General features: G+C 41.6%; 1 protein-coding gene, 1 long non-coding RNA gene and 1 other non-coding gene across 3 annotated transcripts in view; all 3 read left to right on the top strand.

Annotated features, from left to right (window-relative positions):
• LOC136168571 (uncharacterized) overlaps nucleotides 1–15,427 on the top strand; it is a 332,652-nt gene that overhangs the window by 49,504 nt on the left and 267,721 nt on the right. The gene's annotated exons all lie outside the window — the stretch shown is intronic.
• The window catches only part of NIBAN1 (niban apoptosis regulator 1), a 169,794-nt gene continuing 159,292 nt past the window's right edge, over nucleotides 4,926–15,427 (top strand). Inside the window, exon 1 of the mRNA XM_065936194.1 lies at nucleotides 4,926–5,161. Within this exon, the coding sequence (XP_065792266.1) occupies nucleotides 5,107–5,161 (55 nt within the window). The 5' untranslated portion in view covers nucleotides 4,926–5,106. The remainder of the gene's footprint in view (nucleotides 5,162–15,427) is intronic.
• LOC136170019 (U6 spliceosomal RNA) lies at nucleotides 12,533–12,639 on the top strand. Its single transcript, XR_010663479.1, has one exon. It is a non-coding gene; the product is annotated as a U6 spliceosomal RNA (small nuclear RNA).

The raw sequence follows: 15,427 nt of genomic DNA, 5'->3' as shown, positions 1-15,427 counted from the left end.
CAAATTGCCAACATCCGATGGATCATCGAAAAAGCAAGAGAGTTCCAGAAAGACATCTACTTCTGCTTTATTGTGGACAAGGAAATGGCAACCACTCCAGTACTCTTGCCTGGAGAATCCCAAGAGCCTGGTAGGTTACAGTCCATGGGGTCACAAAGAGTTGGACATGACTGAGTGACTTCACTTTCTGCTTTATTGACTAATGCTAAAGCCTTTGACTGTATGGGTCACAACAAACTGGAAAATTCTTACAGAGATGGGAATACCTGACCACTTTACCTGCCTCCTGAGAAATCTGTATGCAGGTAAGAAGCAACAGTTAGAACTGGACATGGAACAGCAGACTGGTTCCAAATAGGGAAAGGAGTACCTCAAGGCTGTATATTGTTGCCCTGCTTATATAACTTATATGCAGAATGCTGCTGCTGCTACTGCTGCTAAGTCGCTTCAGTCATGTCCAACTCTGTATGACCCCATAGACGGCAGCCCGCCAGGCTCTGTGTCCCTGGGATTCTCCAGGCAAGAACACTGGAGTGGGTTGCCATTTCCTTTTACAATGTGCGAAAGTGAAAAGTGAAAGTGAAGTCGTTCAGTTGTGTCTGGCTCGTAGCAACCATATGGATTGCAGCCTACCAGGCTCCTCCGTCCATGGGATTTTCCAGGCAAGAGTACTGGAGTGGATTGCCATTGCTTTCTCCTATATGCAGAATACATCATGCGAAATGCCGGGCTGGATGAAGCACAAGCTGGAATCAAGATTGCCAGGAGAAATATCAATAACCTCAGATATGCAGATGACACCACCCTTATGGCTGAAAGCGAAGAAGAATTAAAAAGCCTCTTGATGAAAGTGAAAGAGGAGAGTGAAAAAGTTGGTTTAAAACTCAACATTCAGAAAATTAAGATCATGGCATCTGGTCCCATCACTTCATGGCAAATAGATTCGGAAACAATGGAAACAATGACAGACTATTTTTGGGGGGCTCCAAAATCACTGCAGATGGTGACTGCAGCCATGAAGGACAGATGCTGAAGCTGAAACTCCCAATACTTGGGCCACCTGATGCGAAGAACTGACTCATTTGAAAAGACCCTGATGCTGGGAAAGATTGAAGGTGGGAGGAGAAAGGGATGACGGAGGATGAGATGGTTGGATGGCATCACCTACTTGATGGACATGAGTTTGAGCAATCTCTGGGAGTTGGGGATGGACAGGGAAACCTGGCAGTCCATGGGGTCTCAAAGAGTGAGAGAACTGAACTGAATTACTGAAGCAAAATGCATTTAATATGCAGTGGGTGTTACAGTATATAAGTCAAACGAGAATGTGACAAACAAGAGGTTCATAATTCTATGACATGCGAAGGAATCCCAAAACATACATACATTTTCAAGGTGCGAAATGTCTATTAAACTAATTGCTCCTTTAAAAAAAGATACTTTGAGTGAAAAACATCTCAATAAAGATGTTAAAAAAGGTAACCATTTTAATATGTGAAATTTACTTGAAAGAAATTGTCTTTAACAGTATTTTAAGCCCCCAAATATCAATGCAGTACAAAAACTAACATTTTAAAGGAAATTTCCTAAACTAGCTGATTTGAATCACATGAAGTTGAATCTGGTTCAAAAAGCTATCGAATTGCTTGGAGACTCATTTTTAGTGTGTGATTAATAAAATGATTCCCACTTAGGATTTGCAAATATTAAATACTATGACTAAAATAATGAATTCCTTGATTTTTTCTGTAAACTGATTAGGGAAAAAGAGCTTTATTTGTTTGAGGAACAAAAGGAGCAGAAGTTCTTGCTTAATATAACATCAATGATTTTCAAGGTCCAATTAAAATCCACTTTCTCTAGAAAATTGCCTCTCTGACCACTGTTGTCCTTACTGATAATAAAAATCCTAATTTCCATTTACTGAACACTTACTATGTTCCTAGGGATAGGGTAAGTGCTTCACAGACCCAATAAAATTTAATTTTGACTACACTGTGAGGTAAGTGTTATTAACTCTGTTTAACAAATAAGGAGACTAAGACAGGTAAGTTAAGAAACTTGACCAGGTCACATGTTCAGGTCAGGTTCCAGGCTGGAACTGTCTGGTTATAAATCTTAATAACTACACCACACAAAATCCTTCCTTGTACCTTATTCATTCTGTGAATGCTACAAATGAGCAAAGGATGATAAATTGGTATAGTCACTCTTTTCTCAGTGTATTCCCAAACAAGAGGTGACAAGCTAAAACTCTACTCTGACAGGAGATCCAAACTAGTTTTCTTTAATAAGAATAACAGCATTCTAAGGTATAATTATATCAATTTGTATAATGAAAGGAATTACTCTTCTGAGAAGAATGATATGATATGATACACTTAATACTAAGAGCTGACTAGAATATTAAGAAAAGAGTTGAAGACTGAATAGCTCAAATCAGTGAATAAGCTATCTGGAAGTGCTCTTGATCCACTGAGATCACAGCTTCCGTTGGTTACAGATTCTTATATTTTATATTTCATTTCTTCACTTATTCAAGAGTTATCTATTGAGCACCTACTATGTGCTAGGTGCTGTTTTAGGCATTGAACATATTATCAGAGAACATAAAAATCCCTGTTCTTAAGAAAGATAAAAACAGAAACAACAGCATCAACAAACACAATCTCTGACCTCATGGAATTTCCATTTCAGTGGGGGAGAGCCAGGAAGAAACATATGTCAGATGATGCTGGGTGATATGAATAGGGGAAGAGGCAGAGGGATGAAGCCGGGGGGTTCATCTAGACAGGGGGTTAAGAAAAGCATCTCTGATATATTAGCATTTGAGTAGAGATTTGAATGAAGTGAGGCAGTTGGAAAGGAACCCATGAGGATTATCTGAGGGAAGAGAAAGCTAGGTGAAGACAGAGCACGTGCATAAAGGCCCTGAGCTGGGGTGCTGGAGCAGTGCAAGAAGGCCAGTAGGGCTGGAAGGGGAGGGAGAGTGGGTGGTAGATGAGGGCAGAGAGGAAGTCGGGGCTTGTGTCAGTGACAGACTTTGTGGCTTTTCTCTGAAGGAGACAGACCAGTTAGGAGGCATTTGTAATTATGCAGGTGAGAAATGATGGGGTTGATAGCTGTGGAGAGGATGAGAAATGGTTGGTCACTGGATATATTTTGAAAGTCTATTTGAAAGGATTTACTGACGCACTGGAACATAAGATGCGAGAGACTGGGTACGAGGTATGAGAAATCGTTGTGTTAGAACGCTAGATAAGTAACTATGGAGAGAAAAACGCCCCCCTCAGGCCTGGTTCTTGTGTGAACAGATCGTTTGACCTTGAAGGTTAAGTCAGCAGGAGTCACTAAAATCCAACTGCTAAGAATAGGGAGAGATGAATGGTGACCCTTCTACCAAGCTGGTTCTTGTTTGGGAGGAGCTGCCAAGCTAAACAGTGGTTGTGGGAAAAGAACAAGTGCCCTTTCTAATGAACTATTTCTAGTTTGTCAAGGAAAGGAAGGGAATCTAAAAGACGCAAGAGCAGATTTTGATCAAATCTCAAGAAGTTGCTGGACTGCGAGCCTATTGTAGGATCCAACCTTAGGTTCTCCCTATTTTTTTCTATTTCTCTCTTTTTTCCCTTCATCCACCACTCTCTCCTTGGCTCGACTTCTTCTTCTTTTTAAATTTTTATTGGCCATATAGTTGATTTACAATGTTGTGTTAGTTTCAGGTGTACAATAAAGTGCATCAGTTACACAGGTACATGTATTCACTCTTTTTTATAGATTCTTTTCCCATGTAGAGAATTGAGTAGAGTTCCCTGGTATACAGTAGGTGCTTGTTAGTTACCTTTTTTATACATAGTCATGTGTATGTGTCAGTGCCACTCTCCCAACCCCCCCACCTCCATCCACCGTGTGTGTGTGTGTGTGTGTGTGTGTGTGTGTGAAAGTCGCTCAGTTGTGTCTGACTCTTTGCAGCCCCATGGACAGTACAGTCCATGGAATTCTCCAGGCCAGAGTAATGGAGTGGGTAACCTTTCCCTTCTTCAGGGGATCTTCCCCTGGATCCATCCCCTGAAAGGATCCACCCCCTATCCCCTGGTAAATTTAAGTTTGTTGTCTTCATCCGGGATTCTACTTCTGTTTTGTAAATGTGAGTGAAGTCTCTCAGTCGTGTTCGACTCTTTGCAACCCCGTGGACTGTAGCCTACCAGGCTCCTCCGTCCATGGGATTTTCCAGGCAAGAATACTGGAGTGGGTTACCATTTGCTTCTCCAGGGGATCTTCTGGATCCAGGAATCCAACCCGGGTCTCCCACATTGGAGGCAGACGCTTTAACAAATCCTTTAAATTGAATTAACTGCCTCCTTAGTTCAACTTCTAGGCTGCAGGAAGGTACAGTTTACCTCTGGTTCTCAAACATCAGCAGGCCTCAGAATTACCTGGAGAGCCCATGAAATCGCCCCACTCCCACAGTTTCTAACTTGGAGTGTGTGTGTGTGTGTGTGTGTGTGTGTGTGTGTGTGTGTGTGTGTGTGTGTGTGTGTGTAGGGGAAAAGTGCCTAGATTTTGCATTTCTAACAAGTTCTTTGGGGTGTGTGTGTGTGTGTGTGTGTGTGTGTGTAGGGGAAAAGTGCCTAGATTTTGCATTTCTAACAAGTTCTTCGGTGATGCTCCAGAAGAACTGTTGCTTCTGGTACCAAAGGGCAGGGCGTGCAAAGCAAGGGGCCCTTGACCTCCACCTCCTGAGAGGTGAGGGCGAAGGTCCAGCCTCAGAGGTGTCCGGTCACCAGGGAAACTGTCCTCTGACCCCAAGGTGAAAATAAGAAGCCAGTGAAGAGAAGAAAAGTCCTTCCAGACCCGCCATCCCCTCGGAGCTCACCCCTGGAGCGAGGGCGGGAAGACAGCTCCGGGCCGGCCCACAGATCCTCAGAGGGCGAGGACCCGGAGGAGGCGCCCCGGCAGGCCGCGCCTCTCGGAGGAAGTTTGCCCTTTAACTGCGGAGCCCGGATCGCCGTCGCACCAACTTCCAGGAGCGGGCAGCGGGCGCCGTCGGGAGCGTCAGTCCCTCCCGCCCGGCAGCCGCGGCGCTCCGCATCCTCCGGCACCGTCGCCATGGGTGGCTCGGCCTCCAGCCAGCTGGACGAGAGCAAGTGCGCCTACATCCGAGGTACGCCCGCCGGGGGCTTCCCGGGAGCGCGGCGGGTCCGCTCGCAGCCTGGGGCCAGGCTGGACGCCCGGGCACAGGTCCCAGAGCGGGTAACCCGCGGGGTACGCGCCGCGCTCCCGCCCTCCACGGCCGGCTCCAGAGCCGCGGCTGCGGGGTGACCGGGGCGCACCGCCCCTCCCCAGCCAGGGGTGCCCCCGCCGGAGGGCAGCTCGCCCGCGCTCCCTGGTCGGGGTGGGGTGCGCGGGTCCAGGGCGCAGAGGCTCGGGATGCTTCGGCCGCGCCGCCGGACGGTTGGGAAATGCAGGTGCCGGCTGCGGAGAGGGGGACCACCCCCGTTTCCTCCACCCTGCGGTCTTCCGTGGCTGTTCTGCACACCCCGGCCCCCGCCCCCGGCGCGGCAACACCTCGTCCCCCTGTACCCGGCATGGCGCACAGTTCCGAGCCCTTTCTGAACCTGCCGAAAAGAGAACGGGGGGGATACCCCTCGCTTCTAGAGATTTCCCTGGGGATTCCCGGCCTCTTGCGCTGAATTCCCCTCCAGGTGACATTGGCCGGGTTCCGTAAAATGCAGCGTCGGCCGCAGCTTCACAGGCGCTTCATAATGTCACTTGTGGGATGGTTTCATCAGAGGCAGGAAGGCCAGTCATTCCGCTCCCAGGGTGTTCCCTTCCCGGAGGGGAGGCGAGGGGCGAGGGGGGCGGGCGGGCGAAAGAGGAACACGCGTGTTGTGTCACAGCGGCTGAAGTTGTCGACGGAGAGAAACTCACTTGAGAGACTTTCAGGGAAACAGTGACACAGTAAAGAGTGTGAGGCAGAAGAAAAGAAAACCCAAACTGAGCTGAAACTGCAGGAAATCATGACTCTTTATCTCCTGGGTGAAACTGGCCTCTTTCTCTTCCCTCCCCACAAACCTTGCCGCCAACCACTACCTAACAGTTGGTTAGCTCGTGAATTGATGTTTTTCTGGCTTTAGAAATACCTGCTAAACTAGGTATTATACTCTAGGTTTTATCCCAATTCTGTTAAAAAAAAAAATTAAGTTCTTTCTGATACCTCTTTCTGGCCCCTGAACCATTTCCTAAGAGGAAAGGATTTATTTAGTGTCCTTATTCCGTATTTGCTTGCAGTTACCACAACATTGAAAACCACTTAAAACGGATATCAAATCGGGGCACGTGAGAGCAATTTAATTGATTTTCCAGACTTCTGCTCTGCTGCTTTCAGAGGTAGATGATCACCAACAGCCCATACTGTCAGGGAGCAAAAGTTGGTCAAGTATTCCTTTGCTGTTTATTTAACATGGGGGAAAAGATGGATGATTTATTTATATTACAAAAAAAAAAGCTAAACCAAGTGTGCCTTAGTCTTACAAATTTGGTTACAGGCTTGTTGTTGATATCAGTGTGTAGGGGACTGAAAGAACAATGTAATAGAACATTGTGAGAAGGGGCTTGCATTTAGTTATTAGCAAAATAGGTTTCTGGCATTTATTTCATAAAACCGTATTTCACTGAAAAGCTTAGAAACACATAAAGTTGTAGGTAGCATGGCCATCCACGGTAATCACTGGAAGTCCAGCCATATGAGGGGTTAACTTGCTTGAAGAAGACTTCATGGTTACCACGCTGCTGATGCTAGCATTATACTCATGTGATAAGAAAATGTGTTACCTTTTTCATTCTGAAATCCAATTATTACACATACAAAAATATAAGATAGCTAGACAGGAAGGATTGGTATTAATGCGTTCTGAATGCATTAAAACTATAACAGACTGTGTAACAGTCATTCCATCCTCTAGTCTTGTTATATTATACCTCCTCATTGTTTGGGAGGGCACTTTCAAAATATGCAGGGGTGGAGGCAAGAGAAGAGTTAAAGTTAGACTACCTCCAGAGAAAATGAGAAGTCTCCTCATTTGAGAATACTAGTCTTGCCAAAAAGAGAAAACAGCACTGGAAAAATGCATGGTGTTGTGAATTGTTAGTGCATGAGCAAAAGAAGGTCATGAGGCTGTGATTTCCTGACGATTTTGAAGCTCCAGATCCCTGAAAAAAAACCATAACCCTGTCTTCGCTGCTTTGCCATCCTTTAGCCCATAAATATTCTCAAGCTTTGATTTAATCCTAAACAGAACAATTGAAAGTATGATGGTAAAGTTTAAACACAACTTTATGACCTGTTTCTCATAAAGTAGCTGCCAGTGAATAGTATGGATTTGAAAGCTCCTGTAGCTGAGACAATAACTTTCCTTCAAGCTTAATAAACTTTGCCAACATGGAGAATAACTAGTCAATACATTTGCAGTGAATTTTGTTAACTTATTCTTGTACGTGTTGTGAGCAGCTGTATTTTAGTAGGCTGATGATTCTGAATCAGCACTGGCTTTTCAGCAAATCATTTAATAGTTGCCATTTGGTTTGTGTGCCTCAAAACTTTGTGTTAATAGTGATCTCTGTCACATGGATATTTCAAAAGTAATTTATTTCTTAGGATGTAGTCAATCTCTAGGTAAAGGGATGTCAGAAGTGTTAAAGGTGTTTGTCTCTAAAGGTGTTAGTTTTGAAAATTATTGACTCATGTTTCTTCAGGACAGAATACATTTTGAGGATAGTGTCTATAAGTCTTTGAGTAACATTCCTTGATAAAATGATGCTATTCATAAATAATACTAAGATCAATTTGTAATCACATGGGTGGTGTCATCTGCTAGCCTTCAGAAATGCTTTTTAGTAGTGACCTAAAAGGGTTTTTCTTTAAGGAAAAAGAAAGCTAATATAACGCAGGCATCAGTGGTCATTTTATGGCACTTTTTTCTTTTTCTGGCTTGTTTTCTTTTCCTTTCAAACTTTTGGTATGCCTAAAAGTGAACTACAGCTTCCAAAAACAGTGTTTTCCTGTTAAGGCAATAATCTTGTTTCCTTAAAAAAATTGCCGCTGAATTGTTAATGAATCAAAAGAAAACAAAGTTGAAAACTTTCCCACATATGTCCCGTGGAGGGTCAGAAAAGCACTGGAAGTTCAGTGCTCTAGCTGAGATTTGAAGGATACATGGGTTCTTGGTGGGGGTGGGAGAATACTGGAGGACTCCTCCAGGCCTGCAGTAGATAGTCAGGAAAACCGTTCTTTTCCTAGACTTATTATTGCATCATCAGTCACAGTGAACCTTAAAGCAGCTTCTTCTGAAATTCTCATAAGGAATCTGATGCTTGTAAAGTAAGACGTGAGCTTCAATTTAAAAACAACATGTATTTCTCTCAGGGGAATTTTCTCCTATTTATACCATAAGGGCTAACTCAGGCAACTGAAGTGTGAAATTCATGCAGATTGTAGGTCTGGAGTGAAAAGTCTGCCTAGAGCAGGTGAATGGACACTAGGAAGTTTGTGGTCTATGCAACCTAGATGTGTAGTTACTAGTCTACAGATTTGCTTTTTCTTCACTTGTAGTTTGTTGGTAGGAGATGGATATAAGAACTGGTCTGATCTCTAAGATTATCTCTAGTAATGGAGATTATCTAAGATTATCTAAGATTATCTCTAGTAATGGTACAGCTGACCCTTGACAACATGAAGGTTAAGGGTGCAGACCCTCTGTGCTGTCGAAAATCTGCGTATAACTTATAGTAGGCCCTCATAACTGGTTCCTCACCGAGCATGGATCCACATCCCTAGATTCGGTCAACTGTGGATCGTGTAGTGCTATAGTATTTACTACTGAAAAAAATAAGTGGACCCACAGAGTTCAAACCTGTGTTGTTCAAAGGTCAACTGTATGGAACTTTAGGATGCAGAGTGTGGTAGATGCCACCCCACATCCTTTCCCCATTCCTCTTTCATGACAGAACCCCACTTTTGTTAGGGTACTGAACCTCTGTGCAGCCCTCTGTTTCAGAGAGCTTAGCCCCACTTATGGCCTCTGAGAGGTGGGTGCTCATGGGTCCCTGCTATCATGGTGGTGTCTTCTTGTCAGTGACTGCAACTCTTGACTTCAAGGGTCAGTGTTGATCCTTGAACAACGCGGGTTTGAACTCACGGACACGTAAGATTTTTTTCCTAGTAAATGCTACAGTACTACATGATTCACAGTTGGTTGAATCTGAGCTTGTGGAATCACAAATATGGAGGAACTGCTGTTACCAAGGAATATATGGAGGGCCAACTGTGTGGAGAGTGGGCACCCCTCACACCCATCCCCCCCCACCATGATGTTCAAGGGTCAGTTATATACAAAGCATGGGATTGTGATGAAATCTGGCCACTGAGACTTTAAGGGAACTTTACCAGCTGCCTCTAAGAAAATTTTCTTCCCTTTTCAAAAGGGGACAGAGGGAAGAGATACATCCTTCCTCCTCTTCTTCTGGATTTTGTTGCATCTGAAATATGATGCCTAGAATGACTGTTTTTGTCTTGAGGGGCAGGAAGGGAGCTAGCTTAAGACAGAGTCGACACATGGAGGCATGCCAGGCCGAGGCAGCCTCAGAGAGAAGTTGGAGCCCAACAAACCTCACTGCCTGCCTGCCCTACTTTTGGGCACTTCTTGTTATGAGAGATACAAGTTGGGCTGGTAGAGACTGCTAGTTATGCCCTAATGTAATACTCCCTTGCTTTTTAAAATGATGGAAGCTCCAAATATTAGCTGGCCACATAAACTCCTAGAATAAAGATACCTAGTTGGAGTCTCCTTTGCAACTAGATAGGGTCGTGTAAGTGAGTTTTGACTCATGGGATGTAGGTGGAAGTGTTATATGTGATCCCCAGAAAGTGATCTTAAAAGTAAAGGGTGTGCCTTTCTTTCTGCTGTCCTCCATACTGCTGGCTAGATTGTGAGCATGACTGGAGAAGCCATCTTGGACTATGGGGTGTCCTTTAAGAAGGAATTCATGCAAAATGAAGTAGACCAAAGGAGCCCAGGTCCTGAGGACTTCATGTAGTAGAACTTCCATACCAGCCTTGAACTACTTACCTCTGGACCATAATAAGGGAGAGATAAACTTCTATCTTACTTAAGCTAGTGTTCCCTGTGCTATCACTGTTATTCACAGTCAAACTCTTTCTAACTAATATAATTGTCTTCTGTTATGGCCCAAAGCATATTAGCCAGTACACTCAGTGTAGCGCCTTCGTAGATCCCCCGTAAGAAAAATTAATACAAATAAAGTAGGAAGTGGGTAAGAATTATAGCATGAGTATTTATCTCAGTTCCTAATTTGTAGAAATGAATAAGCTCTCCTAAGAAGTGAGCAATTGCAGTGCCTCAGGTGGAAATAGCAGGGATGGGAGAAAAGGAGGAGAGGACCTGGTATAAATAATGCAAGAATGCTTTTTGATTATATACATCTAAATTATACCTTAATTTTAAAAATACCAATCTACTAATGAAGCTAGCAGGAGTTTTGCATTAGGGAAATTATTGCAGATTGGGAATTTCTGGTGGCAACTATTACTTTCTGCTACCCTTAGTCTTTGTGAATGGAAATCAAGACTTTAAGAATTTAATGTGAGTTGTTTCTTAATCTAAGAAATCTCATTAAAAATAAGGATACTTGGCTGAGACAAACCAACGTTTTCTCCTGTACTTGTGGAAGAAAGAGTGGTCTTCCCTCTTGAGTCCCAATTCATGCTTTGATGAATTCATAGAGTCAGATGCTAAATTAAGATCTGGTCTTGATGAAACACATTTTTCTCCTATGGACATTTGCTACCAGAGAACCACTTCCTCAAGAGTGCTTTAGTAATAGAAACTCCTAGGATGACGATAATGATTTAAAAATTTTATTTATTTATTTATTTTTTATAATAGTAACTCCTACGATGACCATAGTGATTTTTATTCATGTATCTTGCTGTGAACTATTGAACTGATTGTGGTTTTACTGTTATTCTTTGGGATTATCTGAGCTGGATTCCCAGGTAAGAGGTGCAATAGCAGCAGCACAATTTGTGACAGTAGTTTCTGATTCAATCAAAGTAAATGGACTGTGAAAGTTTTACAAAATATTTTATGTGCTGTATGGCAGTGAACTTTGATCCCTTAATCAGAAATTTTCTTTTCTTTTCTTTTGTCAGTGAAGCTAGCTAACACCATTTTAAGAAAAAAGATACCTACAGCAGTTTGCCTTGTGAAATGGAAAATGAAGTCAGAGGTGAGGATAATAATGAAAAGGAAGACAAGAGAACAAAAGAGCACATTTCATCTCCTACAATCTGTTTTAAAGCACTTTAATAAAACGTGACACGATGGCTAAAATTCTAACAGTTCCAAACTAAAACGCACACACACACAATCCCAAATGTAATACACATTTTCTCCTTTGAAGCTGGAAAACTCATTTTAAAAGAGACCAGCAAGTTGCTGCCAGTAAGAAAATGCAAGCCAGTTTATAAAAGTGCCTCTTTTTTTGGTACTATATGTTTTTCCTCACAGGAGTGAAGAAAAGATTTATATATGAAAGAAATTAATTTTGTTTTACACATTGCAAGATCTAAGATCCAAAGAAGTTTATATTTCTCCGCTTGATGTGTTTGGATGTTGCTGTGGATAGATTAGAATAAATCATAAGTTTTAAACTAGGAGCCTTGAGTGCTTTTTAAAAAGTCCATAGTCTGAAAATAAATAAATAAAAAGTCCACACTCCGAAGGAATTTTGGAAGAAGAGTAAAGGTCTCCATGCCAAACCATGGGGATTTTTTTCTTTTTCTTAAAACCATTTTTTATTTCAAAATAAAACATAGGCTCCAAAACCATGTAAACAAATGCATAGCTTAGTGCATCATTATAAGCTGAATATCCTGTAGCTATCACCCAGGTTAAGAAATGGAAAGAGCTTCAGTAGCCATCTTCCAAAAAAAAAAAAACTATTCCCAGAGATTGTTGTTCAGTCCTAAAGAAACTGGTCTCTTCAACAGGGTCCTGAATTTTAAAATGCTAGGTCAATATGTAAAATAGATAGCTAGTGGGAAGCTGCTGCATACCACAGGGAGCCCAGCCTGGGGCTCTGTGACAATCTAAAGGGATGGGATGGGGGAGGAGGGAGGTTCAAGAGTGAGGGAATATATATGTATAGTTATGACTGATTCACGTTGCACAGCAGAAACCAACACAACATGACTCTTAAAGCAATTATCTTCAAATTAAAAAAAAAAAAAAAATGAAGTCGTTCCCCACGGTCAGATTCTCCATCCTAATTACAGCTGCCTCATGGATCGACAGCTGACTGTTGACAGCACAGTTCCTTCAACAGAAGAAAAATCAAGATTGATTTTTGAGGAGGGTCAACAAAAATTTTTATTATTATTATTTTATGTTACTCATCTGAGAGACAAATGAAAAGAATAGATCTCGTGATTGAAAATACTATTTAAAAGTTTCCAGTGCTCGCTTCGGCAGCACATATACTAAAATTGGAACGATACAGAGAAGATTAGCATGGCCCCTGCGCAAGGATGACACGCAAATTCGTGAAGCGTTCCATATTTTTTGTAACTCTATGGCTGATTCATATCAATGTATGACAAAACCCACTGAAATGTTGTGAAGTAATTAGCCTCCAACTAATAAAAATAAATAAATAAATAAATAAAAATCACTTAAAAAAAAAGTTTCCAAATTGTGGAGCAGAGAATTATTCTCCTTTATGGTCTAAGGATATATTCTGCCCCTAGTGCCAAATAAATTTGAATAAAACTAGCTATTTTTTCTTTACTAAAAAAATAAAGTGCTAGGTCAGAGTTTGCAAGAAAGCAAAGACCAGAGCTTTTTATGGCTTAGCCTTGGAACAGCACAGTATTACTCTACCATATTCTATTGGTTAAGGCAAATCTCAGGGCCAGTTTAGATGCAAGAGGAAGGAACTCCACGAAGTCATGAATACCATGAGTTGTGATTCCTTAGGGGCTGCCAATATAACAAATGACCACGCTAGTCATCCTAGATTGTATAGTAATGACTTCCTTATATTTTGTATGGTTTTATCACCCAACAATGCATTTTTAAACACTATAGTTTAGTCTTGCCCATTATAAAAATCTCTGTCTTAAGTTTCCTTTAATTTACAGATTTCCCTTACGTCTCTAATTTTTACTTCCAAATGATATATTGACAGATCTGGACTATTGGACATGTAGGTTTTCCACAGTCTGGAAACTGTTCATGGTGCCCTTCCCCACATTTCTCCTATGTTTTCTACAAATTAACAGAGGGATATTGAGATGTGACCAGGTTGAGAATTAATACTTTTGTCAAGGCTATAGGTGGTGCTGTGTTCTTCATTTGGAGGCGTCTAACATTTGGTTGTTTCTTTTGGTGATGTTAACAGACTCAGCTGGCAAAGAATCTGCCTGCAATGCAGGAGACCCTGGTTCGATTCTTGGGTTGGGAAGATCTGCTGGAGAAGGGAAAGGCTACCCATTCCAGTATTCTTGGACTTCCCTTGAGGTTCAGTGGGTGAAGAATCTGCCCGCAACGCGGGAGACCTGTGTTTAATCCCTGGGTTGGGAAGATCCCCTAGAGAAGGAAAAGGCTACACCCTGCAGTATTCTGGCCTGGAGAATTCCATGGGCTAGTCCATGGGGTCACCAAGAGTCAAACATGACTGAGTCACTTTCATTTTCACTTAGCAGTTATTGGTACTCATTGCTGAGACCCATTAATATCTCTGGCATTGAAAATGGTGATATTCTAATTATGTCATTTTGTTTTCGTTTATTAGCTTGACTAATTTTCTGTAGTGCCACTTTCCTTGTTTACTATTTGGTGACCTCATATGGTAGTTCACAGAGGAAAGGCAGAATAAAAAACTTTACCCTTTCATTTTATTTACCAGTTTTCAAGATAATTTTGGGTTTCCTATCATCCTCTGAAGGTTATGAATTAATTTTAAAAAATATTATGAACTCATGAACTTGTAATTTTTATCCTTACTGAAAATTCTTATCCTTATTGAAAATTCCCATCATTGGCAATGAAAGCCTTTTCAAGTTGGCTCCTGAGTCCTTTTGAAATTACCCTCGTAGTGTTTGATAGCTTTTTTGTCTTCTGGTAGGTCAAGATGTTCTTGGTTCATCATGTTTATTTCCTATCCCAGACTTGCAATAAGCAGTGTCTAAAAGAATCCCTGATTTCTCTTAGTGGAAAATGGTATTTAAGAAGACAGTTTGGGCCTAGGGAGGCCAACTGGGTTGGCCGTTGTTTCTGGACCATTTTAATAGACAGAAGTAGGAAAGAAAAATTATATCTTCCACATTATATAATGGAATGAAATATCTTCAGATTCTGCATTATCCCACTTAATACATGCAACTGTATCAGACAATAATGTGAATATTACCACCATCAATTATGATTGCAGAAAACTGTTGAACAAACTGTTTTAAGAATTAGTAGGGAGGCTCAAGAGGGAGGTGATAGATGGATAATTACGGCTGATTTGCATTGTTGTATGGCAGAAACCAACACAACATTGTATAGCAATTTTTCTCCAATTAAAAAATAAATTGAAAAGAAGAATTAGTAACAGAAGTTTTATACATGCCATCACAATTCTCCAATTTTATTTTATGATTTTGCTGTGTCAGAACGTATAACCATTACATTATATTCATTTTTCTCATTTACTCTTTGTTTTCCAAGTAAGTGTTACATAATTCATCACTCCTTATGTTGATGTCTCTTTGGTGTTTGAAGCTCATTATCTAGTAGATTTCTCAAGTAGAGCTCATTGGAACATAAAGAAGCATGAAGACAGGACTAATTTAGTGGCTCAGTGATATCATCAAAAGTCAGCTTATTTTTATCTTTCTGCTCTCTGTGGGTTAGCACTCTTACTGTTGAAAGATGACTACAGTAGCAAAAGATACCACATTCTTAAGTAAAGCAATGTCCCAGAGGCTGAGAACAGGACTATCCTTTTAGTCTCTTTATAAGAGCAAACTTTCTCCAGCTTCACATAGCAGACTTCCTTTGATATGTGACCCATCGATCAGAACTGGGTCACGCATTCTTTCCTAAGCATGACTGGTAATAGTATGGAATTATCATGATTTGGTTAGACTAATCCCGAATCACCCCTGGCTGGGGCCAGGCCCTATCTTCTCTGAAGTCCCTGGCTATAAGCGACACCTGAACAAAATCAGGCTCACTTGCCAAGGAAGAAGCATGAATGGCTATTATATGATAAGTAAGCAACATTACAAGTTTTGATAAATGTTATGAATAGAATAGAAAGTGTAGTGAGATTGGAAAACTGATGGTAGGGCTAGGAGATGAGA

This window comes from Muntiacus reevesi, chromosome 5 (genome assembly GCF_963930625.1).
Source record: "Muntiacus reevesi chromosome 5, mMunRee1.1, whole genome shotgun sequence".
Taxonomy (NCBI): Eukaryota; Metazoa; Chordata; class Mammalia; order Artiodactyla; family Cervidae; genus Muntiacus; species Muntiacus reevesi.
The sequence above is the reverse complement of the archived record's forward strand: the minus strand, read 5'-3'. Positions and strand labels throughout refer to the sequence as shown.